General features: G+C 41.5%; 3 protein-coding genes across 4 annotated transcripts; 2 read left to right on the top strand and 1 right to left on the bottom strand.

Annotated features, from left to right (window-relative positions):
- Positions 1–497: 497 nt before the first annotated feature.
- Positions 498–8,893, top strand: grwd1 (glutamate-rich WD repeat containing 1). The gene is made up of 7 exons (XM_034102109.2): positions 498–778; positions 888–1,005; positions 1,979–2,141; positions 2,247–2,457; positions 3,087–3,232; positions 7,020–7,211; positions 8,112–8,893. The coding sequence occupies exons 1-7, from the start codon at positions 556–558 to the stop codon at positions 8,418–8,420; spliced, it is 1,362 nt and encodes a 453-aa protein (XP_033958000.1). The 5' UTR covers positions 498–555; the 3' UTR covers positions 8,421–8,893.
- Positions 8,890–11,617, bottom strand: cdc42ep5 (CDC42 effector protein (Rho GTPase binding) 5). The gene is made up of 2 exons (XM_034102110.2): positions 11,460–11,617; positions 8,890–10,725 (listed from the first exon to the last, which is right to left on the bottom strand). Exon 2 carries the CDS (start codon positions 10,721–10,723, stop codon positions 9,824–9,826), a length of 900 nt encoding a protein of 299 aa, XP_033958001.1. The 5' UTR covers positions 10,724–10,725; positions 11,460–11,617; the 3' UTR covers positions 8,890–9,823.
- A 2,735-nt stretch (positions 11,618–14,352) lies between these two features.
- On the top strand, positions 14,353–26,024 carry leng8 (leukocyte receptor cluster (LRC) member 8). Of its 2 annotated transcripts, none has more exons than XM_034103553.2 (15): positions 14,353–14,709; positions 15,428–15,482; positions 16,021–16,203; positions 16,337–16,414; positions 16,612–17,059; positions 17,427–17,598; positions 17,681–17,851; positions 18,098–18,346; positions 18,438–18,596; positions 19,845–20,139; positions 20,954–21,055; positions 21,171–21,239; positions 21,332–21,461; positions 21,708–21,915; positions 22,003–26,024. In XM_034103553.2, the coding sequence occupies exons 1-15, from the start codon at positions 14,669–14,671 to the stop codon at positions 22,163–22,165; spliced, it is 2,523 nt and encodes an 840-aa protein (XP_033959444.1). In that variant the 5' UTR covers positions 14,353–14,668; the 3' UTR covers positions 22,166–26,024. The 2 variants fall into 2 exon arrangements, with proteins under 2 accessions (XP_033959444.1, XP_033959442.1); XM_034103551.2 differs by having other exon boundaries at positions 15,428–15,563.
- Positions 26,025–26,307: the final 283 nt, after the last annotated feature.

The raw sequence follows: 26,307 nt of genomic DNA, 5'->3' as shown, positions 1-26,307 counted from the left end.
GTGCAGCTGCTGCCGTATTAATTGTTTCCTATCAGTAATACAGGGGCTGTTGACCCCATGGATGTATAATGGTTGACCCCAGTGTCAGTACCATAGGAGGAATAAAATAGGTCAGTACCAGGCTGCTGCATGTGGTGGGCTACATATGTTTACTTGAAATCAATGTAGTAGTCTGACTCATTCAGAGCATTTGTGAGCTCCTGTCCTGGGTCAGCAGACATGAACATTACCACACAATGTGAAAATGATTCATCCGGTTACTCTGCAGGGAGTGTGAAAGACCCAGTGGCCACCCCCTCCAACCCCATGATATCAAGCATAAAGAACATCGTAGTTTGGACAATATCACAGACACATATTTGCAAGTCTGTTTTTTCCTGGCAGCGTGGAGACAAGCGCGAAAGGGGCCAGCTGAATTCCCGTAAATGGGAGGGAGAGACAGGGAGAGGAGAGAGAGAGGGAGAGGAGGGAGAGGGCGGGGGAGTGAGGCAGCATGGGAGGGGTGACAGGCTGTTTAAACCACGTGGCTGCTGCACATACCGGAAGTAAGCAAAGATGTCTGCGCCCGATGAAGACACGTTTGCCGAGGAAGGAGGTGAAATGGAGGAGACGGGCGAAGTTAGCAGCGATGATGATGAAGGAGTTGAGATGGAGGAGGGAGGAGATGGCGGAGAAGAGGAGAAGAAAGTGTACGTGCCCGGGATCGAGCCGCTAAAGCCGGGAGAGGAGCTGGAGATGGACCGGTCCGCGTACCGCATGTACCACGAGTGTCAAACTGGCAAGTTGTACACATGTAGCAGCTAGTTAGCCTTGATGCAAAATCAAATATCTTCTATAAGTAATGTCCGCAAGCAGGAGCTTCAGTATTCATTGTTGTGTGTCTCCAGGTGCTCCGTGTCTGAGCTTTGACTTCCTGAGAGATGGGGATGGAGAAGGCAGGGAGCAGTTCCCCCTGTCCATGCTGCTCTGTGCGGGCACACAGGCGGACTCAGCGCTGAGCAACAGGTACTGAACACATGTTGCCAGATCTGAAGAAAACAAGCAACCAGGTCTATGAAACAAGCCCGGAAGAAGTCACGTGGCTCTGCCATAAAAAAGAGTAGAATAAGCCTACATGTAGCTATAATAACTATTTAAAAGTTGAACTAATAACAACTGGCCAGGGAATGATGATAAGGAAGGAATGAATGAAAATAGAGAAGGAAACTGCCCATGTGTTCATTTCAGTGGCAAAACAAAGACATCTTATTGGCCCCTAAACAGATTAAGTTTGAGCAAATACATTAATAAAACATCACTAATACTGTGTCATAGATTGGCCATGTCACACCAAAACACACCAATCACTCAAACTAGCCAAAAAAAAACACGTCCATTATGCAATCTCAATAAATGTCTGACAATCCCAATGAAGAACCTATTACTAACAATATGTATAAGCCACTTAACAGAAAAACAAGCTGTCTTATATTAAGAAACCTCTGCCACTTTGGGTACAAACTTGATAAATATGGTGTGTTTCAAGGTTATTCCTATTATTAACAGAAAACATTTGAAATAATGCCGAAGCATCATGGCTTTTGAGATTTTGATTAGTGTTGCTTCAGCAAAAAGGTAACACTAGTCAATCAATAATAATTCAGATCAAGTCTTTTCAAATAATTGTGACTGGCAGGACATTTTATTATATGGAAGCTTCAGTTGTTGCAGAGGTATCAACAGCACATTCTCACTAGTTCTTTTTGTGCACAGTTTTGGTTCTGTTTTGGCATAAAGGGTTGGGGATTTCCCCTTTTTTTAAAAGGCCAGTTAAAATGAAGGGAAAACATCTTAAATTGTTTGGATTATAACGTTTCTTACAAAACCTCAGCTCTGTTGATACAGTCACCAGACTTTACACAACTCATGAAATAATATGAGGAAGGAGGGTTATTTTTCATCTGAATCCTCCTAAATGCATATTTGTACTTTCTTCCAGACTTATCGTCATACGCATGCAAAACCTTTATGGAACAGAGAAAGACAAAGAGGGGGAAGAGAGCAGCGATGAAGAAAGTGATGACGAGGATGAGGATGAAGACAAGAAGCCACAGATGGAGCTGGCCTTGATGCCTCACTATGGAGGCATTAACAGAGTCAGAGTATGTTATGCATCACTTTATAGGCAGACTTGTATATGAACTCCTGTATTGGAAACCTGAGTTTTCTAATGTTCATGATAACCAATTTTGTTTCTATAATTCCAGGTGACAAAACGTGGAGAGCAGTCGTTGGCCGCTGTCTGGTCTGATAAGGGACAGGTAGAAATAATTGACCTCCAATCTCAGCTGGATGCCGTGCACAGTCCTGCTGCTATGGCTGCTTTTATCAAACAGCAGAAGGAAGCCACACCACTCTTCAGCTTTGCAGGACACATGGGGGAAGGCTTTGCTATTGATTGGTCGCCTACAGTACCTGGTAAGTGTCTCCTTTTACATGCAGATGCATTCATTCTGGGCTTGTTTACACATTAGTACCTGTGTCCTACACATGTAAAGGTTTACCTGACTGCACCATAGAGTAACATTTTATCTTGCGCTCCTAACTGTCTCCCTCTGTAACACTAACGCCAGAGATTTCTGTGTACATTTCTAATTTGCACCTTTTTTATCTGGAAACAGGCAAGTTGTCCAATCCACAACATCAATGTTTGATTGTACTTTATAGCTTATAAATGACAAGTTCTTTATGTCCAAACATATTTAAACACTTGGGTCACCCAGATTCAAAAAGTGCATTTAATTTGCACATGGCTCAACTTCCAGCAAATTAAATATGAACCTGGTTTATTTTTCTAAATTTAAAAGAAAAATAAACGGGACTGAAAACACAACCTCCTTAGCAGAGGTAAAAAAGGAAATGAATATATAGTACAGTGTCCTTTTTTAAAAGCATGTAACGGATACACTTGTTATCGAGGGTAACGTGTTCAAACACAAAGAAGAGTGCAATAAGTTGTGTGGGTCCAGCCACTTTACACAGCTCAGTGAATGTGTCTGTTTTCAGCCTAAAATTAAAAAAGGTGTTGTTTGTTCTTTTATTAACAGGTCGTCTTGTCAGTGGAGACTGCAAAAAGAACATCCATGTGTGGGAGCCACGAGAGGGAGGGACTTCATGGCAGGTTGACCAACGAGCTTTCAGCTCCCACAGCAAGTCTGTGGAAGATCTGCAGTGGTCGCCTACTGAAGCTACAGTAAGTTTATTTAGAAAACAGGGACTATCAGTCACAGAGGTACTGTAGAAGAGCTTTAGCGGGCAGCATGCAGGCAGGCTCGGTATCAAAGGGCCGATCCACAGTGAACAAGTCTTGATAAATCACAGCACCTGTTTTCAGACAGTCACTTAATTTGTGCAATTTTATCAAAGTCCCATTTATCCAGATGCTTTCAAGACATTAGCGAACTAAGCGTGTGCTAAGGACCTTTAAAAAAATGCTCAAAATGTCAAACCAGAGTTTCAGTATGCTCACATTTGCAAGGGGTTTTAAAGGGTAAGGTTTTAGTGTTAATGCATGTGTTAAATGCTTTCGCTTCAATTAAGCAGGACTCTTGTTCTTTTTTTTTTTTTTTTTGGAAGCATGTAAAAACATTTAAAGATTTCTTCTTCAAAGTGACCTAGGATTAGTAATTGAGATGGTTATGTTTTGGGTAAAATATTCCTTTATGCACTGTCCACCCCCACCAGGGATTTATGTTTTGTTCTGGTTTTCCTCCCCAACAAAAATACGTACATGCAATTTGTTCGACATGCATGATGTGTTTTGACACCAGTGGCGAACCGTGTCTAGCACAACTGGACCTTCTGTAGACACACACCCCCCCCACCCCCTCCGCGGAATTATAATGTCCGTATTTTCACTGAATTGTGGTCTTGAAAAGGGTACTCGTAACAACTTCATCTTCACCTGTTGCACTTGTCATTTCAACGTTAAAAACAATAAAACGGCATGAATTGCTTCGTAACATTCATCTAGATCCTCTGTCTCGAGCCAGTTAACTAGCGGGCCTTCTAGAGCAGGGGTTCCCAACCCCCGGTACGCGGACTGGTACCGGGCCGCGGAGGTGTTACTGCCGGGCCGCGAAATAGCTGTGAGTTTATCGTAATATTTGCAGAATTATAAATATATAAAAATATTTTATCATAATCTTTTTTTCAAAAAGTGTTTAATGTTCGCACCTATACCAGTCATATCATTTAATCCAGAAGCCTAGTTAATCTTTCACCAGATAACCGTTGAAAATGGCTTTTATGATGTTCCGAGCGATTCGGCGGCTCAGCCTGGTCTCAGCCTCTTGTGCGCACGAGAAAGTTACCGGTGCGCCAAGTAGGAAGAGGAGCGCACAGGAGACAACCGTTTAATTGCAGACTGTTATGTTTATGTGGGGAAATGGCAGTGCATACATTATTTGAGATATATTTCAAACTCGGAATTCATTTTAAGGACATGTCGGCCAGGGGTGTAGAGCTATATGTTTATTTTATTAGCTTTTCTTTTTAATGACTGATTTTAAATGCCATTTTCTTAATGTCTTTCATTTTTTTGTAAAGCACTTTGAATTGCCTTGTGTTGAAAAGTGCTATATAAATAAACTTGCCTTGCCTTTGTTTAAGCACCGGATTGGCAAAACAGGAGAGTAAACCAGTCTGCCTTGATCTATGAATTCATGTCCGGGACTCTCAAGGTATCTGCTGCCCGCAGACCCGGCGGTAGACATACATCTCTGGGCGGACATTTGATTTACCAGGGCGGGCCCACCACGACACTTACATTTCCCGGGAAATCTGAATTGTCAATGGGGGGGGGGGGGCTGTTGGATGCTCGCGATTCGTCAACGGGGGGGGCGCTCATGAATTGTTGAAAGAGAGGGGTTTTAGGTTGCCATAAGGCTGTTGACGGTCTTATGTATCCATTGGTTGGTTTTGTGGCACATTTGTAACGCTGTGCCAACTTGGGCAAGCACGCAGGCAAACTTGAGCGCACACAGGGTGGAGAGGTGGAGTGAGGTTGAGCGATGGAGAGAAAGAGAGGGAGAGATTGAGCGAGGCAGAGAGCCTGTGCAGCGGTCTGCTTGCTTGCTTGAGTTTGTGAGAGAGCCGGCTTGAGAGTAAATTTCTCTTCAAAATATAATCGATTGCCAGGTGACTTGCTTGCTCGTTGGTAACGTAGGCCTAACTGGTTTCTTCTAATGTGCCTGCATCTGGAGCTGAGTTGCCATATTCCTTTCGTGAACCACGAGCAAGAGTAAACTGACAGGCTGCTGTGCCTTTTTACGCACCGCCTTCGCTGTGTTTACCTTCATCAGAACAGCGATCGACTGCAGTCTGCTACGTGTTAACCACACACACCTCTACATACATCTCTACACACATCGAACTGCCCGATTACTCCCCCTTTTATTAGTTTTATGAAGGAGATGTCCAGTCATCAAGGTGCATGATGAGTGTGTGTGTGCTCTGCTCAGCTCAGCTCTGTGTTTGTGTCTGTCCGACACCGGCATTTGTTTTCAAATGACCATGAACAGTAATTTACACACATCTGGCTAACTCCATAGGTAGCCTATATGCGGGTGTTCCCAAAATAAATTAGTTTAATCTTAATCTCGATGTAGTGCTAAATGCTGTCGGACGTGCACCGGAACGAACGTCACTATCATAATATCTTCTGAAAACAAATGCCAGTGTCACACACACACACACGCACACACCTCCTTCATAATGCGCCTTCTCCTCGTTTTCCCATCACTGGATTATCCGTAAATCATACAAACAAAACCAAAACGTTGATTTTTCTGTTTTCCCGTTTTGGTTTAAAAACCGAATAACGTCGGTTTTTTGGTTTAAAAACCGAATAACGTCGGTTTTTTGGTTTTCCGTTTTTCATAAAAACCAAAAAAAACCACACCGGTTCTTTTTTAAACGTTGTTCATATGTTTTGGATGCATATTGTTCTAGTATTTGTTCAGGCTGTTGCATACAATTAGCCTCTGTTGCTACCTGCTGGTGAGTAAATCAGTTAAAATTGACAACCGGTCTGCGATTTTGTTTTAATGTATCTGCCGGTCCTTGGCACAATAAAGGTTGGGAACCCCTGTCCTAGAGTACCCTGCAACCGAGGGAAACTCTGGAAGAACACGCCCATTGGCTACAAATCAATATATGATTGGTTGATCAAACTCAACAGTCCAAACGTACGCTCTCATTCAGTGCAACGGCCAGGGCATTCGATCAAGGATGTAGAATACCTTGGTTGAAGGATATTCTACCCAGAGAGACCCAGAACAAGATCTGATTGGTTGCTTTCTTTTCTAACACAAAACCACTGAAATGCGCAGTACATGGTCCGAGAAGGACAAACAAATCAACGTAACACTGTAATATTACAGATCAACAACACAGATACGATTCTCATTTATTCATTTTATATACATTTTATTTATATAATTAAATCGATTTTTTGTTTTTATCTGAGTGTTCCAGGGTATTCTCTGAATACCTTGAAGGCCCTGACGGTTCGCCACTGATTGACACGCATGTTAGGTATCCTCATTGGCCCCTGACCTTAGAGCTGTACTAGCCTCATTGACCTTAAATATTTAGGATGATTGAAACCCAGAGGATGAATGTCAGGCTTATGCTCCCTGCTCACCAGTGCTACAGGTGTTTGGATGGAAGAATGGGGTGAGATGATTGGAATGAATGAACTATGATGGAGGTGAAAGCAATTTAACTAGTCACCAAACTAGTTTATGATCTGTGGATGTGAATTCTACTGCCTCACATGGGTGGTGCTCTTTGGACACAAAAAGCATTAAAAGCATCAAATAATGAGCACGAAAAGCCCAACTCTTACACACTAAAAAGACTGAACAAAAAGAAATGCATTAGGCTTTATTGTTTGGGAAGTCGCCTTAAGACTTCTGTTGCTAAATGTTATCTGAAGGTTCAAATCTCAGCATGTGTTCTCTCTTTTTTTACCTCAGGTTTTTGCATCTTGTTCGGTTGATAAGTCGGTTCGTGTCTGGGACATCCGTGCCCCTCCCAATTCCATGCTTTCTGCCAATGAAGCTCACTCATCAGATGTCAATGTGATCAGCTGGAACAGGAGCGAACCATTCATCCTGTCAGGAGGGGACGATGGGCTTCTGAAAGTATGGGACCTTCGACAGTTTAAGGTAAAAACAAGTTATTTTTGCATATCTAAAAATCATTAACTAAATTATGACTCTTGCAAGGTCATTCATATGATACAACTCGGAGTTATAAATGCTTAATGTTTGACCAGTGAGTGTTATCACAACCACATAACCCATCAGTAGTGTTATATGACCACATTGTTGTTGTATTACACCATTAGAAAGGCCTTCACAATTCGGGCGCACCTAACTAATCACATTGTTCAGTCTTGTGCCTGTTACACAACAGTGTGTCTTTGGTCTTTACTGCAGTTAAGCTCATACTGTTGCAGGAATCCATTTTGAATTTGCCTTTGAACATACTCGTACATCTTTTGTGTCTCAATAACATCTTGCTTCCATTTGAACACTTTGAAATCAAGGCTTTTGTGCACTAACCGATAATGACAATCGTAAATATTACCGTCTCTTTCTTTGCCTTTTTTAATGGACAATTGTAAATGGAAGGAGCATACTGCCAGAAATTTGAGCAGGAGTGCCACCCAGCCCTCTGTCGTCTTGTTTGCTCACTTGATCATTATATTTAAACTGACTAAAAAAAAACATGTAATTTTACTTGTTTGTGTTTTCCCCAAATTGCTGGTCACCACCCTTGCCGCTGAGGGTGAGAAGTGTCCAGCGTTCCACACTTCAGAGTTTTGTTCTCACCATTATAATAATCAGAGTAATCAACCAGCGCTGCATACTGCCATTCTTTTCAGTGAGCTCACTTATGCAGTCAAATTGGCTGGTAAAGATGAAAACCAATAAAAAAACATAAAGCAGAAAATGCATATATATTAATCAAGTCTGTATGTCAAGGTATAGATTCTTAAGTGGCTGGATACTCACTAACGGATCAATGGTTGTTGTTGCATCTTGCTCCTCTTGTACCTGTAGACTGGGCGTCCTGTGGCTAACTTCAAGCAGCACAGCGCTCCCATCACGTCTGTGGAGTGGAGCCCTGTGGACTCGAGTGTGTTCGCCGCCTCGGGAGCCGACGACGTCGTCAGCCAATGGGATCTGTCTGTGGAGTCATCTGATGTGGGTGCCAGGGTGGAGGGGCTAAAGGACTTGCCCCCCCAGCTGCTTTTCTTGCACCAGGGCCAGTCGGAGATCAAGGAGATCCACTGGCACCCTCAGCTAGTTGGAGTGATGATCTCCACGGCGCTGTCAGGATTCAACGTGTTCAGGACAATATCTGTGTAGTGTGTGTGTTTCAGAGAGAAGCATGTTTTTTTTTTTTTTGCATTTACATGAGTGATACACATCTAATGTGTAATGAACAGTAAACTCTAATATGTCATCAATAAGGAGCCTGTAATAATGTACATAACTCGGATTTTCAGGTAATTTCTTCTGATTGACACATATGACATATGGTGTTGTAGTCTTTGAACTTTCAGTCTGTATGTTTTACAGATGTTAAAACTATTTGAGGCATTTGATATTGTATGCTTACAAAAACATGTTTAAAGCTGTTCTTAGCTGTTTTACTTTAAAAGGTTTTCAAAGAGACTTGTATACTGTGTTTTTATTAGTACTAGAGGAAACCAAATACTTACTTTTATAAGAAAGTGGCTAGACATGAATGAATCCTCAGATTAAAACTGAGTACTATAAAGTTGTATGTTCACCTAGGAGTCATTTCTAAATAAAATAAAATCAAAGGCTGATGAATATTTCAAAAATCCCAATTGTTTTATTGTTTTCACTGTCGTGTTTTAAACCACAATATAACAAATGTGTTCAAACCAGCATTTCAACAGATGAGGATAATGGTCTCTCCCTTTTACAGCAATATGAAATAAAATACCTTTAAAAAATACAAGCAAAAAACATTTACAAAAATACATCGCTGGTCCTAATTTACAATGACCAATAAATCCCATGATTGTCTTAGCATTATACTAAAGTCCAGCCCCACAGCCCAAAGAAGAGCTTTGGTAACTTGAAAACATGCTTAATAATTGCACAATTAAAATGTTTAACAGATCTGAACCAGAGAAACACGCTGTCAGATTAGGAATGTGACAAATTCACAGTAAATAAACAGGATACATTTATTTTCTGACAATGTCTCTGGAAGCCATTTGTAAAGCTTGACAAATGCATTAAACATCAAGAAAAGACACGGAGATTGTAATAAACATGCAGTATGAGAAATAATAATTAAGACATTGATATAGCACATGATAAAATAATGTAAGAATACAGCTCTCTTTAAGGCACTGTAACATAAAGCTCAATAAACACCTGCTGTGTGCTTCGGATGGCGAAAACATGGAAATTACCGCAAGCATCATTAACTTGGTATGTGTCAGCAAAGTTTTCCAGGTCATTGAAATAAATCAAAGTGCTACAAACCTTCCACTGCAATAACCTAAAAAACAACATGAATGTTCTGATCAAATGAATCTGTTACCTTCACAGATAAAACATAAAATGTCTCTTCCAGTTGAGCAACATCGTCAAACTAAATCATTTTTTTTAAATACAGTTTGCATTCTGTTTAAGCCTCCCGTTAAAATGATGCTGAAAGAAGAAAATACAGTTTACTTGATTTACATGACAGCAAAGATCTGTTTTTACGGGGAAACTGTACCTATCCCCTATAGACCGATTTCATCATCAAACTCATCTTCAAATGTGTAGCCTCGTCCTTCCTCTTCCTCCTCCTCTGTATCAGTCTCTGAGTGGCCGCTGTCAACCCTCCTCCTGTCCAATGAGGTGACTCCTTCGTACTCTGAGCTATGTGACGAAGCCGGACTAGGTGGCAAATCTACTTTGTGATTGGTGACCTCAGTTTCACCTCCACCTACTACACTCTCACCCCTCGTTGGACTACGAACCACCAGCTGCTCCTCATCCTGGAAGTCAAACCCTTGACCCTCTTCCTCTTCAGATGCCTGGCGAATTATCTCCTCTCGTTTGTCACTGAATCGCACTTTTGGTCGTAACCCCTTGGGCTTGAACCCGTTCCCATCTGCTATCCTGCTGTCTCCCACCTGGTTTCCATCCAACCCCTCCAAGTTCTTCCCATTCAGCTCGTTCTGCATGTTTACAGACTTCTCCATAACCCCTTTTCCCTGCTGTGCTTCCACCAGGGATGTGCCACTTTTGGGGTTGAACACATCCTCCTCATTGGAGTCAAGCCCCAAACCGTCCATTATCCCGAGTACATCCCCCAGCATGGACGGGCCTAGATCCAGATCCATGTCGAAGGAAGACACTGACTCAGAGTGCTTGAGCTCGTAGTCCTGTGGGCTTCCTGGAGCGTCAGTATGGAGCTCACTGTGGTTGACTTCTACCTGAGAATCACCAGCTGGCGTCATCCCTGAACCCTCCGGGTCAGGGCTGGCCAAGCTCGGGCCAAGAGTGGACAGGAAAGAGGTGTCCCCAAAGGCATCGCCTCCTCTGCCAATGTGCATGGTGTGGCGAAAGTCCCCCAGTGGGGCTGAGATCATGGTGGGGTCCAGGCGAGGTGCCCGGGTTGATTTGTGCAGCGGCATGACTGTAGACAGATTGAGGTAAGAGATGAATATGGGGTCTAAACAGGGAGAAGATTCTTATTTACAATGAGCAATAACCCATCAATGAGATAACATAGTGTAATACAGACATTTTGCAGGATAAATTGAAATACTGAAGCCCCAGTCCTGCCTCATGATAAGACAGGGCAGCGTCAACACATAGCCATGTTGTGCAACATTGCGGGACACCAATGAGCTTTTTGGCACTGGAGCGGCTGTGAAGGCCATGCTGAGACTTGTACTTGAAACATACTCATGCAACGCTAGCACATACTTTTCTCTCCCCTCAGGGGTGTATGCGGATGAAAACAAGACTGTAACTTTCCAAGTTAATAATAACTACAGAGTGTAAAGCCAATATTACCTCATACATATGACAAGTTTTTCAGGCTAGCTCACCTTAATGACAATTTATCAATCAACATCATACATTAAAAAAGAAACTGAAAATGAGAAGACCTTATTTTGAGTGTATGTGAGAGTTAGTTTTGGGAGGGAGGGGGCTTGCTTACAGGCCTACCCCTACTACCAGAACTTTCCATTAATAGTTAAAGTAAATTGTGTATTGAATTGGTAAAGTACATGCTATAATTTAATAATAAGCACTCGAGGGTTACACACTTATTGACAAAGCAGTGACCGCTTAGATCAATGTAAAACTTATCAATAGACTTGAGTGAGCGGCAGCGACTCTTTAAAAGTGTGTAAAACTTACTTTAACGGGAATACTCTGTTCTTTGGTTGGCTCGCTCTTCAGTATCCAACTTTTTCATCTGGCTTTTTGACTTTAGCTTCCCTCTCGGCTTTTCCCTCGCTCTTTTTCTCGCCGTCGTTTGTCAGTGAGAGTTTTCTTTTTTTCCTTCCAAAGGGATGGGCATGGGCTGAGGAAGTGACGCGACGGTTATTGGGGAGAGCTGGATTAAAATATCTGTCGATTTTAAAAGACGCTGTTCAACTCAAACGAGACCAACAGCCTCTCTCAACACACTGCGAGACAGAGTAGATATTCAATGTAACGTTATAGCTGTGAGCCACGTGTTTATTAATCAAGCAACAACATTAACTGTAGGAACATGTGTATCAAAATGTAACTAAACTGTAGCCTACTAACCTCAACTAGTCTTTTTCAATTAACACGTGAAATGATGAAAGAGCTTAATATTTCATAAGCCTATTTTTTTCTGTTTAAAAGTGAATTGGATTCACACACAATGCTAAGCTGTTACCCTGAATATATTTAGTGTATGTTGATCTATAGAGGAAACCATAAAGTTGATCCCAATACTGTCACTAATAACAAATTACTTTGTAAAAGAGTACAATTATTTGGGATTCACTTTTGAAAAAAACATTTAAAGCCTGTATAGGCTATATTGTAGTTTGTATCAAAATGTGTTGCAATGTGTTTGCAACTCTGATCAATGACACATTTAAAATATAGAATATTCTAAACACAACCCAAATTAATTGTCTCAGCGTTGTCTCTTCTCCTGTATTTGGTGCTTTACACAGATATGCTGATTACGTCCAGGAGACATCCATGGAAATTACAGAAATAAAATGTTGAAAAAAATGCTGGAATCAGACTAAAATATGTGAATGAATGTATACTCCTCAATATTTAAAATAATAAATGCCTACATTCCTAGAAAAATATCTTAAAATATTAAATGTAAATGTGAAAATTTGGTTTTCACGTTCAACACATTTAGATTCACCAAACAATTATTGAAGGGTTTGACTATACTGAAGTCTTGAAGGAATGCAGTTGGTGAAGTTAACCCTGCTGTATTGCACCACTTAGCATGTCAACAACATCGTTTTGTAAACGTTTGCATAGTTAACTCAAATTATTTAACCCCCACAATCATTCGCTCTCAAAATCAATTAGTAAGGAATCCTCTTTAAAACAGAAAACTAGAGAGAGCCTGGATTTGGATGAACAACAGAAGTGGAGTGCTATTTCAGAGTTCAGCTTCCTCTCATTGGTTAAAGAAACAGAAGCATTACCAAACCCCAGGTATTAAAACAATGGTGCATGGTAGTGAGTCATTGTTCCTGAGATCGTGTCACAGATGCTTGACATTTTTGTGTGATGATGTAGCTGAACAGCACAACAATGAGAACACGTTATATCATGCACTGTGAGAAATGGTCTAGAAATGTTTACCAATTATTGTTTCATTTACTTGGAAGCTTTGCATTCTGACGCCAGGCCACAAATACAACAAATACAAAAAATGTATGTTGATTTTTTTCAACATCAAGGAATGTATTGTACAGTGTATCAGTATTAAAATGCAATACAACTAAAAAGTGCTAAATAAAACGTTATAAATCACAGAAATTAGTTGAATGAGTGTTTTGTTTTGGTACTGAAATGGATTGTATCTCTATGAAGACATTGTGAGCCCTGTAGTTTGTGGCTGCACTGCACATGAACCCTCAAACAGTTGCAGAGAGACCTCCAAAAACCATGAATGATTTGAGGGATAAGGAGTGGGAGAGAATTTGTGACAGGATATGACTCCCCTCTTTGTAATACAGTCGTAGAACACACACACACACACACACACACACACACACACACACACACACACACACACACACGCGCGCACACACACACACACACACACACACACACACACACACACACACACACACACACACACACACACACACACACACACACACACACACACACACACACACACACACACACAACGTCCTGCAGCTGTGTGCTTCACAGGAAGATAAAGTCCCTGATGAGTGAGAATGCCTAAAATCTATTCATTTGAATAACACAAGGTAAAAACATAGATTATGTCTCTGTGACAGGGTAAAATTAAACCAGACTCACAAATATGGACAATCATAGTGATTTATGTTTTGAGATAGATAGATAGATAGATAGATAGATAGATAGATAGATAGATAGATAGATAGATAGATAGATAGATAGATAGATAGATAGATAGATAGATAGAAAGGAATATGGAGGTATCTGAATATTTTCATTAACTTGTGTTTTAACCTTATATAATTAAAGTATAGCTGTATATAGAGTTGTTAAATGGGCCTTGATTTTTCCAGCTTACTCTTTAGTGATGCTTATACATCAATTATCATTAAGCATTTAGGGATATAATATGGATTAGTGGTTATATATTAAATGGTCCAATTATATTTAAATGAAAATACAATAATTCAAATAATATGTTTATCATAATGCTTTTAGTACTTCAGATTTTGAATGCAGGAGTTTTAATTCTACACTGCAGCATTTATACTTGTACTAAAGTAAAATATCTGAATACTTCTTCCACATCTGCTAATTTATGACTAGAATAAAGTGCATTTCCGTAATGCTTCCAAAGTGAATAACTTTAGGGAGTTATTCCCTGTGTTGTGCCTGTCAGGCATTGACATCCAATCCCATGTGCTATGATTGACAGGCTAGTGACTAGTCGATGACTGCGTCTCTAACCTAAACCTAAGGATTGAAATGTGATTGGTGGAGCCTGTAGGGGGCGGTAAAGGAGGTTGAGTAACAAGAGAGGAGGCTTTTCCTGAGAGAATTTACTCTGGGCACTAAAGCACCTTACCGAAACCGTCAGTTGACTTATCTACCATTTTGTATCTCTACAGCTTGTCAGACGAAGTTGGTCATCGACGAAAAAGGAAGCAAATATGCGTTTATCCACTACATATGTTTGTTTGCGCCGTTAAATAAACCAAATTACAGTTTTACTTGTTAGGATATCTTGACATTAGAAGCAGTCGGCTGACTGCTGTTCTTGTATCGTCGTGTCCTCTTGTTTACGTGTTGCCTTAGCAGGAAAGCTAACGGCGTTAGACACTTAGCTTAGCTAGCGACCAACGGTCCAAGCGTTAGCTTTCCAAAGCTAACTAGAGACTGCTGAAATGGCGGCCAACACGAAACAAACAGCCCCTACAACAAACTGGTAGGTCGCCCTTTCTAGCAATAGGAAACTCACAACAAATGCCGGATTACATAACTATAATGTAGTTCAAATCTATAAGGCTAATGCATGGTATGATATGATAAACATAGCCTTCTATAATCTCACTATACTCAAAAATAACCTTTGCTCATCTGAGGGTGTTGACTAAAGATAGCATACCTAGCTACAACAGGCCATAGGTTTTGTTTACCGAAAGCTAACCCGTTTGCTTCTTAACGTGGACATTTTTATTGTTCAGACTGTACTTAATTATTATTTTGTTATGGACGATAGGGTTTGGCGTAGCCATTTTTAATGTCAACGTATCTTAACGCTTCATGTTTGAACAGTAATGGCTTCCCGTTCACAGGCTAACAGTAACATGGAGAGCTGTTGGTAGGGTGATTAGGCAACGGTTAACAGTAGATGCAATAGAACGTTCCGTCAACTGCTAAGTGGGTCACAGTGAAAGTAACAGTTTGAACATACAGTTGTTAATTGTTAGCTGTCGTACAAGCTACGCCTGTATAAAGCAAGACAGAACGCGATACACCAAACCTGTTCAGTACGTCAACACGTTGTACATTTGTTTTAATATCATGTTAGTTGTGTTATCATTAGATTATCACTGTTGTGATACCTAGCCTCAATACTTGTAAACTGATCATATCAAAACTTTTGTATTCCTTAAACACAATTGTTCTTCTGTTGATGGCAGGTCCTTTGGAGGTGCTGGAGATGGCCAGGTTCACGAAAACCCAGAATGGGAGAAGGCAAGACAAGCACTAGCGTCCATTAACAAGAGTCAGAGTGCTGCTAAGAATGCACAAGCCAACCGGACAGCCACAGCAGAGGTGTGCTTTTAGCTCTGTGTCTCTATCTGTTATTTGAGTTGGCATTGTAATGCATGTTAGTTGATCTGCTGACAACCCAAGATCTAAAAATATAAATATCGACACAAAACATCTAGATATCAAAAAAGAAAATAAGGTCCAGCACCATTTTGCCTGCTCATTTGCAGTGACTGCATTTGCATGTCCTGACTACATTAAACCATCATCCTGCATTTTTTGGCGTGCAAGTTTGTCCAGTAATCGTTGAGTCTCATATTCAGGAATCGTTGATAGTGTGGTTTACATCCAGGCATATATCTTGGAACCAAAAGTTAATTTGATGCAGTTGTAACACACTACAAATGTAATGTTGCATAATAATCAGTAAGAGTAATTTTTGGTATGTGATTTAAATGGATCCTTGATTTTTGTACTGGATTAAAATGACAATTCTATTTATGTATGTGTGTAATTTCAGGCCGGTCAGTTTCAGCCAGCAGTGACTGACTCAGCTGCCGTTCAGACACCGCAGCAGCCGCAGCCGCAGCCGCAGCAGCAGCAGCAGCAGCAGCAGCAGCAGTACTATCCATGGTACCAGCAAACTCAGCAGCATTACCCTGGATACACATACCCCTATAATTACTACTACCCTGTGGCTCCAGTAAGTACAGATCATGATTTGTTTCCTATCAATATTTTACAATAATAATATTTAATACAAATTCATTTACTGCATTAAGTAATGTTTGCTACAAGGCTCATATCTCCTAAAATGGGGTTCTCTGTATTTTTAGTATGGAGCTGCATATCCACCAAATCAGTATGGTACACCCCCAGGGCCTTACCCAGGAGCTCCCACCCCTAATGGACAGGTATTGGAATTAGACGTTCTTCACAGATCCCCTAATAACGTCACATGTATTATTATGGCCCTTATTTGGTAATAACAGTTTGAACATTTGGTGAAATTGACTTGGGGTGTAAGGCCCCAATCTTTTTTGTAGCTTCTACTACATTCTTACTCTGCAAATAGTTGCTGAAATAGCTTTTTCTGTTTTTCTTTTCAAAGCCTCCTCCAGTGCCTGGAATGGAAGACCAGTCCCCCGGCTACCCAGCTCAACCTCCTCCCCCTTCCACTACCCAACCCCCCCAGAGCCCTACCACCTCCGACAAACCACCTCCTCCTCCCCCCCCATCTATACCGCCACAATCCAACTCCCAGTACCCCCCTCCTCCATCACAAAATGCTTATGGTGGCAATAACTCCATGCAATACCCACCTGGTGACTCCAACCAAATGCAAGTTTATAATCATTCCCAGGGTAGGCCCAACTATGGACAGGGTTTCCAGGCCCAGAACTCTTATCAGCCCCCGCAGAATAACAAGCAGCAGCAGCAGCAACAACAACAACAACAACAACAGCAGCCAGGCCAGTATGCACCAGGGCTTGGCAGAGGAGAGGCCAACAAAAACAAAAACCAAAATCAAGGACAGCAGCTGTGGCACCGCATGAAACGTAAGATTTTCTCATCTGCATTACTTAACTGTTATTCTCTGATGCAGTTTACACATATATTGCTGTAATTACAGGCTTTTTTCAATTATATCTGAAAAATATCTTTGACAATACGGAAACACAATTCAAAAGTGTTTAGTGTTAGATGGGCTGTAAAGTTTAAAGGTGAATCTGGAAACTATTGTGTAGTTCTACATTCCGAATCCAAACATCCAGACTTTTTATACTATATAAACAAAGTTTAATTATTCTGTATCTCAGTTCAGGTTCCACAATTTCCCCAGTGGTTATTTAGTTAGTTAAAGATGTTAGTCCAGACACACCATGACACTTCTAACTAATGTCCCGTTTCTGTTGTTTCTCACAGAGGCACCTGGTGCAGCTGCTATGAAGTTCAATATTCACAAGAGGCCTTATCAGGTTCAGTGTTCTCCAATTTCCAATCAGACTTTCTCTCCAGACGAGCAGCCCTCAGGATTAAATCCTACTCCTTCCTCCCTGGCTTCTGCCAGTTCCCCACCTGGCGGTGCTCAGATGCGGTACGAACTGGTCTGTCCCAATAGATTAAAAAAAGACTGAATCAGTTTAGAATATGTTGACTCAAGATGTTTTTCTCTCCAGACCCCAGGACTGGCCTCAAGCCATGAAGGAATATGTGCAGCGCTGCTTTACAGCCTGTGAGTCAGAGGAAGACAAAGATCGTACAGAGAAGGTGTTGAAGGAGGTTCTGCAGGATCGGCTGAAGGACGGCTCTGCTTACACCATCGACTGGACCCATGAGCCATTGCCAGAGTGAGTTTAGTAGTGGATTTATGTTTGACCGGTTTATTTATTTTATTTATCTCAGCTTCAAAATGTACTTGACATTAGTTTTCCAGATAAAATCAGACATAAAACGTAACTGTATTTTGATTTGGTTTCAGTTAAGTTGAAATTTGGCTTTATATTAAATTAGTTCCCCTGCAATGGTTTGATGCATTTCTTTGTTCTGAATACTTTTGAACTGACTTTGGGTCTTTGTTTTTGTTCTTATTGCAGACTAAAGGCCAAGCCCTCTCGTTGGGAGACTCTTGCATCCCAGAGGACAGCTGATGGCTCAGTTAGCCGTGGCGGAAGTACACTGGCTGCATCTCCAAGAGGCAGGGGTGGTGCACACCGATTGGGCCACTACAGGAATATCTTTTCTCAGAGGAGTCCATCTTCTAGTTCCTCTCATTCGTCCTCTCGCTCCCCATCCCCCTCCCATGACCGACACAGGGACCGCAGCACCCAAAGGCACAGACGCAGGTAAGACAACATTTCCCCCATGATTGTCTTTGGTTATTGTAGGCCTGTGTATTTCTTCATTTTGAATCTTGTGTCTCCGTCCTCCTCCCAGTGACTCTGGCTCGCAGTCAGACAGCAGCATCTCCAGTGACCTCCGTCCCCAGTTGTCACGACGAAGAGGTGGACGTGGTCGAGGTAATGACAGGGAAAGGGGACGTGGAGGAGGAGAGAGAGGACGTGGAAGAGGAGGAAAAGCAAATAGAGGACGCCGGTATGTAAATAAATATATAATTACAAAAATGGAACCATTTAACAATCGATCAAAGTTTACTCATGGAGCCCAATATCACAATGTACATTTGTCTCAGGGGGCTTCACAGTTTATACAGAATATGAATATGACAACCTCTGTCCTTAGACCCTCTCATCAGACAAGGAAACACTCCCAAAGAAACCCCACAGTTAATGGGGGAAAAGGCTCTTACTATTCTCATTGGTCAGGGCTCGACATTATAAATGGCCCGCTGGCCCGGAAGCACTATTTAGACACCCAGGGCCAGCATAACGTACTTTCCACGTGCCCGCTCGGGCCACTAAAAATATTGTTTAAAAAAAAAAAAGTTTCCTGTGGTATTGGTATTTTGACTAGCAATTTTGTTAAATTGTTTCATTTATTAACGCTACAACATAGCGTTTTGTGAGTCGCTTGTCGTTGTTGGGTGAAAAGCAAACAGCTGTTTGCTGCGGAGTGCAGAGCGAGCAGGCTCCCGCGAGCCTTCACTACAGACTATCGTGCCACCTAACCATTCGCCAAAATGTTTTTAATACCAGCGGTAACCGGCCAAGCGCCGTGCAAAAAACAATCTTCAAATAAAAGAAAGTCACTGGAGGAGTTAAAGGAGAGTGACAGGGAGCATGAGAAGAAGAGGGAGAGAAAGTTTCAGTTCCAATATAAACACGGTCTTCTGTCGGCTCTGTACATCAATGCTGACAAGTAAGTGAAGAGTAGAAAATATAAAGGTATTGGCTATAGGGAAATGTCCCAGCAGTTTAGGATAATGAAGGATTTAATCTACTACATAGCCATTACATTTCTAACTCCTAATGACAGGAAGGCAGAAAGTGCATTATACAAATAATAATACTCATGTTAATAGCAGACATTTTTTAACAATGACCACAATATCATTATTTTAATAAACCAAATATGAACAATTGAGGAAAATGAGGAAGAACTGATGATTCAAATGCTGTAGTACAAGTAGTAATGTAGTTGGTGCATAAATTACTATTGCAACAAATGTGTTAATTTTCTTCATTATTAGTCGATTTATTTTGGGACGAATGCTCCGGGCCAGTGGTTACAATGGTGGGGCCAGTGACGATACAATTCCACCGGCCCGGAGGGCCAGTGGCTTTTTACCCTTAATGTCTACCCCTGCATTGGTCACTGCCCTCAAAGAGGGCGTAGGACTTCTTGACTCCATAGCAGAGGAAATAATAATAATTACTTTTCTAGAAATATGGAAGACTCCAATGCAGCGGTTGGAAAGAAGAGGAAAGGGGGCAATGCCGGTGTGGATTTCCATGACCCACTGCGAGAAGCCAAGAAGCAGAGCCGAGCAGCCCGCTTCCATAAGCAGCTGCGCTCAGAGCCTCTGGTTCTCTCCATCAACTCTTTCGACCAACCGGATGGAACCCAGGAGAGCCTCAGCTGGGAGGACGTCCCCATCGTGGGGACATGCCAGGACGTCACCAAGCCCTACCTGAGGCTCACCTGTGCCCCCGACCCCTCTACTGTGCGCCCTGTGCATGTAAGTGAAACTCTTGTGGGAGTAGTGTTTTTATGTATTCCTTTGTCAGTTATACAGTCCTCAGATGATGTTTGGCATGTCTGAGATCTGTCTCTCTAGACCGTTGTTTGAGGATACTGATAAATGGGTTGAACGTTTTTCAGAATACTTTTCACCATTTACAGGGTGTCCGCAGGGTCTTAAAAAGTATTAAAAGTTGATCAATCAATTTAGCGAAAATTAAGGCTATTAAACAGCTTTTTCCAAGGACATTTCCATTTTGTAGCTTGTTTTCAATAAGTATATAAATTGTCCAAAGAGGTTGTATTCTACAGTGTGCCTGAATGTAATCATTCCGTAGGTGTGTAGTGTGACTCTTTGTAGTTTATTTATGGCATCCCGTTGGGTTTGACGTCATCTGAACAGGACATCGCACGCTCACTGCTTGATAGCGTGTGAAGGTCCGTTTACGCCGGTTGTTAAACAACATCGTTATGGGGAAATGCTAGTTTGCGTCCAAAGGGTTGGAAGATAAGGAGGAAGGACAATCAATACTGTGTATAGTAAATGTGAGAAAGTGTGTCGCCAATGTAAAACTCGAAGTGGCGATGAGGTCTTAAAATGAATGGAAAGGGTCTTAAAAAAGGTCTTAAAAGGGATTACATTTGACTTCAGGATTCCTGCATATACCCTGTTTTACAATGCATCAAAAAGGGTGAAGATCTAGATGACATGATGAAGCTTTTATACTAGAAAGTATATTTATGTCTCCATCTGCACCACCAAAGATCACGATCCAGACACCTTACCTGTTTCTGAACTTGTTTGTATCCAGGTCCTGAGGAGATCTCTGCTGGCTGTGAAACTCCACTGGAAAACCCACCAGGAGTACACGTATGCCTGTGAACAGATGAAGTCCATACGACAGGACCTCACGGTCAGTTTGCAGCAAGTCTTTCATTTCTACCCCTGTCTTAGTATTTGTACAATGTTAACCTCTGTCTGTGTTTTTTATCATGGTTATCTAAATGAGTTTTTATTTTCCCCAACAGGTCCAAGGAGTTCGTACTGAATTCACAGTGGAAGTGTACGAGTGTCATGCACGCATTGCTCTGGAAAAGGTCAGTACGTTTTATTTTCTATACGTTTTGCGGTAGTTAAAAATTGATAACAGTACATTTTATAATAATGACCGAATGTTAATTGTCTCCAGGGAGACCATGAAGAGTTCAACCAGTGCCAGACCCAGCTGAAGGCCCTGTATAAGGACAACCCGTCGGAGAACATTGGAGAGTTTACAGCATATAGATTTCTGTATTACATCTTCACCAAAAACTCTGGAGGTACGCTCACACTGATGGTGTTAAATCAGAATATGGCAATATCCCAAATGATATGACATTTATCCAACAGTAGTGAAATAATATTGTTCCAAGGCCATGTGTACAGCAAAGCGTGAATATTTTCAGAAGGTCAAACATTTTGTGCATGTAAAGTCACTGTTCATGTTCTCATGTTATAAACAGCATACATACATTCTTATCTCTTCCCTTCATATTTAAACGTTGGCCAATCATTGCCCCCTCCAGATCTGACCACTGAGTTGGTGTACCTGACCCCGGCCCTGCGGGCAGATGTGTGTGTGGCTCATGCTCTTGCACTCCGCGCTGCCTGGGCATTAGGAAACTATCACCGTTTCTTTAAGCTGTACAAAGAAGCCCCGCGCATGGCTTCATACCTCATTGACAAGTTTGTTGAGAGGGAGAGAATGATTGCACTTCGGGCTATGGTAAAAACGTAAGTGAAGGTCCAGAAAGAGTTATTTTCACATTTTAGTTCTCATGAATGAGAAGTTCCTGATTTCTCCGTTTCCTCTGTCCGCAGGTTCAGGCCCGACTTGCTCGTGGAGTATGTGCACTCCAATCTGGGCTTCTCTTGTTTAGACTCCTGTGTGACCTTTCTCACTGCGCATGGTGTCACTTTCTACCCCGGTGACCCTGAAAAGATAGACTGCAAAACCAGCTCAGCCGCTTTGGCTGCCTCCTGAGGGTGTGGGGTGGGGGGGGAACACCATAAAGGGAGAAGTTAGGGGACCATAATGGAGCTTCACATATACAATGCACTGCACTTGAGACACATCAGCCTTTTCAGATAGAGTTGGCAAACTACAGAAGACCCACATAGAAAGATTCATGAATACTCTTAGATTCAGATTACAGATGTCGTTGGATAGGAACTGCTTTACATTAGGAGTGAGGAGTTTAGATCTGGGGTAGTGTAGTGTCGGCAAAGGGAGTCAAAAGTCAATAGAACCCCCCCCGTGATTCCTGTTCCCTAGCGACCCTCAGATGTCAAAGCTAACAGTGTTCTGTTATGTGTTTTCCTTCCTCAAGTCAACAGCTTCAAGACCTGAAGATTCAAGCCTTGTAAACCAAAAGGGAAATACAAACAGCTGGCAGTCCTTCATCCAGCTCTCTCCTGTTTGAATAGAAGTCCACAGATTCAGATCACCCTTACACATTCCTCCTAAAGACTGATAAAACGCGTGAGAGAAGGCGCCGGCCGTGTGTCTGAAGGAAGATGAGGTGGTTTGTATGTCCTGCACCGGTTGCCCCAAAGGTATCGGATGGCTGCGCATCCTGTTCCTCATCCTGATCAAAAGGCCAGTGAGAGCAATGAACTTAAGTCTTAAGTCTTGTTCCTGATTTGAATTAAGTTCTATTCATTCAATGATCCCAGTCAAGAAATGGTTGGCCAGCTTTTGGGAGAAAGTCTGAACGTGATGAGCATTGACTTTGTGTATGATCAAGGGATCAGGCAAGTGTTCTTCATCAGGGTGGTATCCTCCTCCGTACCCTCCAAGCTGAGCTCCATCTCCAGAATGAAAGCAGCCAGAGGCAGAGAGGGAGTCTGCCTCCAGCGGACGTCCTGCCAGCACCTGGAATCCAGCAGACCCCGGCCAACAGAAAAGTGATGAAGCCCCTCTGACCTGTTGGCCTTCTTAACCTCACCAGCTGTTAATCAACAGAAAAGCTGCCATCTTTTAAATAAAGCCAAAGGGGAATTCTGCGGGGTGAGCTTCAGCGAGAACCGGCTGCCTCTTCCAAAAACTACGAGCGGTTTGTATGATCTGTGTGCACGGCTGGTAAGCTAAAGGGACTCTGGGAGGAGGAGGACGGCACGGCTGAGATGCTGCCTCACTTTTCTTCTGTGTTGAATTTCTTCCGTCCTTTGTTTTGGCAGTCATGGCCCAGTAAAAGAATTATGGAGCAGCAAAGCAGATTTTTATAATAAGCAGTTTAATGTTGAATTAAGTGATACAATTTGACTAAACCCTAAAATGCCAGAATGGCACCAGTTAGACCCGACGTGTTTACTGCACATTGACCTGTGCTATCTGAAGGTCATATGGTTGAGTATTAAATTACTGTCTACATCAGATGTAAACTCTTTTATCAACAAAGGACATGCGAGTTGAGTCAAGATGCTTTATGTCCATTTTCCCAGTTGACAAGTTATTAATAATTAAAAAGATAAATAAAAGACTGTTTACCCTCGGTACAGGACAGGACTTTCTTGAAGTATTTCTGATGTGATTGTGATCCATTATTCTTGAGGCTTGTGCTGTCCAGGACCTAAAATACTATTGGTGGGGGAGCACACTATTTTAGGTGATAATTGGTATTACAAATTAGGTATTAGACAGTTCCAAATTGTTCAGTAAATGTACACCTATACCAACAACACATTAACTCCATGTTCATTTGGTTTGTTTTCCACCACATCCTATAATTGAAGGACTCCTAGATAATGATAGTGTACAAATTTGAAGAAAATAAACGGGTCGATTTGAGTTTTGTTTATTTGAACAGTATTAATTGCTGCTGTAGAAATATTAAGCCATTTCAGACTGAGGGGTAACTAAGCAGAACTTGAGTGGATGCAGGTTTGCTGTAAATGTGTATTTGTCAACAGTTTATTTTTGTAAATAGTGTATGATATTGCTGTGATTTATTTCCAACTAGTGCATAGTGTCGTTTTTTTCCCCTCACACGGGTAAGTGTGATTCTCTTTTGTTTTCTTCTGGGTTTTGCAGAACTCTTCTTTGACCATATGTAAATATGTAAACTAAAATGCAGATAGATCTGGGTGACGTTGTCAGGATGTCGATGATAGAGGAGTCGATGATTTCCCCAGTACAGCCGGGAAACATTCAAACAGGCATTGTGGCAATATTTGATGCTCAGTTTTGAGTGACATGACCAGTTCCGATGTCCAAATGGTCCTATTTTATTCAGGCAAAACTCCTGTTGCCTCTATTGTCTCACTGGCCTTTTTGTGGCAGTAAAGCTTGGCAGGTAGTTCCATGCAAAGCTGATATCTTCTCAGTGATGAACACAAAATGTTTAAGTCTTCAACCAATTTCCATCAGGTTGACAAAATGTTCTTGTAAACACTGGACCATTATTTGTCTGTCAAACTTCACTGTTGACCATTTCAGCAAACAATTTGTAATGACAACAATCTCAACATGTTTTCTTTCTTTCTCCTTCATTTACCTGATCCCCTGTCCTCTTCACTGCCCCCCCCCCCCCCCCCAACACCACCAGCCCTCTCCTCCTTCAGCTCGCAGCAGGAGCTCATGGAGAGAGGATAGTGACGCCAGCCGGAGAGAGTGAGCATCCCAGTCTTGGTTTGACCCGCTCAAGTTGAAGCGTCACAGCTGATGAAATACATGGGAGCCTCATGATGAAATGTGGAAAATGTTGATGCTGCTGCTAATGTGATTTGCTGCTAACCCAAATATTGAAAATGTTTTTCTGTGCAACATCATACCTGATAAGTTTTGAGAAAACAATCCCTGAGGATTTACAAAGCCCCCTTTTTACTGTTTGTCCAGATACATTTTGAATATTTCGCCTACATGTGTTTGCTGGTAAATTAGTCATCATTTGGTATTAGTTTTTTTTAATTCCTATTTATTATTAATCGCGAATTATTTTGTGTAATGTTTGCCCAGTTATAGATTTGCAGTCATTTTTAAATGCCTCGAAAAAAATGTGTCTGGACATTCTGAACATATCACTCATGAAATTCCCCGACAGTTAGTAACATTTCTCTCGGTGTGCAGTCTTACTCAGGCAAAGCTTCATAGGACAAGTGGCACGTCCTCCCAAAAAATACTTTGGTTTCTGCTCATGTGAATGAGCTGAACGACAGTTGTTTGTTGCATTGAGTTTGTGTAAACTTAACATTTCTTTAAACATGGTTGGTGTGTGCACCTCTCAGGTTTTCAGCATTGATACAGTCCAGGATGTTTACTTTGTTTATTTTGCCTTTTTTAGTAGAAAATTCCACCCAGGAACTAACAATACACATTTTCATTTTGGATGTTTTGTTTGTTTTTCCTCACAGTTGCCTGAGTCATGTTCAGTATGTTTTGCTCCCATGTTACTGTATACCTCCCATCAGTCTTTGTAACTCCTTCCTCGATATTTACTGGAAGAACTTCCCATGTCCCTCACCTGCTGTGTTCATCTCCGGCCATTCCCTCTGAACGAGTCTCTTCTCTGTTCTCACTTTCTCTCAACTCCTCTCCCTGCATGCTGTCCTCTCCTCTGCTACAGATCTCTAACCAGTATTTGTTCTCTTCTCATTCTTATCTGTTCCTTTTATGCTGGTTATGCTTGTGACCGTTTGCCATGAGCATTTAGTCACTCTCACTAGTAAGTATTGTATTGCGTCTGCAATGCTTGGATAGTGTATGTTGCGGCTCACTAACAACTGAATCTGAAGGTTTCTCTGCAACGCCTCTCCATTTACAGATCCAACTTGAACTGCCATTTTGTAAATCTTGTGTATATATATTTTTGAAAAAATTAAATAAACTTCAAGAATAAATGACATCCAGTGTAATTGTTTTTTTAAAACATGTAATGCATTCATTTAGATAAATGGATACAACAAAAACACAAGTTAAAACGACAGGGTTTGGCATGGACGTTTTATGAGTGACACGAGCTGGATAATTGAAGAGTTTCCTTCACTTTCTGCCTTTACACAGCTTTGTTTGACATGTTCACTTCGGCTGCAAGACGATGTCAAAGTGAATTGAATGGAGTTGTTGCAAAATGAAGTTGGAGTTTTATGGTGAAAAAATATTTAGAAAGCTTAAATGACAGAAAAAAG

The sequence above is a fragment of the Pseudochaenichthys georgianus genome, chromosome 16 (assembly GCF_902827115.2).
Source record: "Pseudochaenichthys georgianus chromosome 16, fPseGeo1.2, whole genome shotgun sequence".
Classification (NCBI taxonomy): domain Eukaryota; kingdom Metazoa; phylum Chordata; class Actinopteri; order Perciformes; family Channichthyidae; genus Pseudochaenichthys; species Pseudochaenichthys georgianus.
The sequence above is the reverse complement of the archived record's forward strand: the minus strand, read 5'-3'. Positions and strand labels throughout refer to the sequence as shown.

What these genes read in the sequence shown, in the direction of transcription:
- grwd1 (XM_034102109.2), top strand. Translation starts at nt 556, where the DNA reads ATGTCTGCGCCCGATGAAGACACGTTTGCCGAGGAAGGAGGTGAAATG. An exon ending in GTACCACGAGTGTCAAACTG is followed by an intron (nt 779 to 887) that starts GCAAGTTGTACA and finishes GTGTGTCTCCAG; the next exon opens with GTGCTCCGTGTCTGAGCTTT. An exon ending in GGTCGCCTACTGAAGCTACA is followed by an intron (nt 3,233 to 7,019) that starts GTAAGTTTATTT and finishes TTTTTACCTCAG; the next exon opens with GTTTTTGCATCTTGTTCGGT.
- cdc42ep5 (XM_034102110.2), bottom strand. Translation starts at nt 10,723, where the DNA reads ATGCCGCTGCACAAATCAACCCGGGCACCTCGCCTGGACCCCACCATG.
- leng8 (XM_034103551.2), top strand. Translation starts at nt 14,669, where the DNA reads ATGGCGGCCAACACGAAACAAACAGCCCCTACAACAAACTG. An exon ending in ACCGGACAGCCACAGCAGAG is followed by an intron (nt 15,564 to 16,020) that starts GTGTGCTTTTAG and finishes GTGTAATTTCAG; the next exon opens with GCCGGTCAGTTTCAGCCAGC. An exon ending in CCATACGACAGGACCTCACG is followed by an intron (nt 21,056 to 21,170) that starts GTCAGTTTGCAG and finishes TTTCCCCAACAG; the next exon opens with GTCCAAGGAGTTCGTACTGA.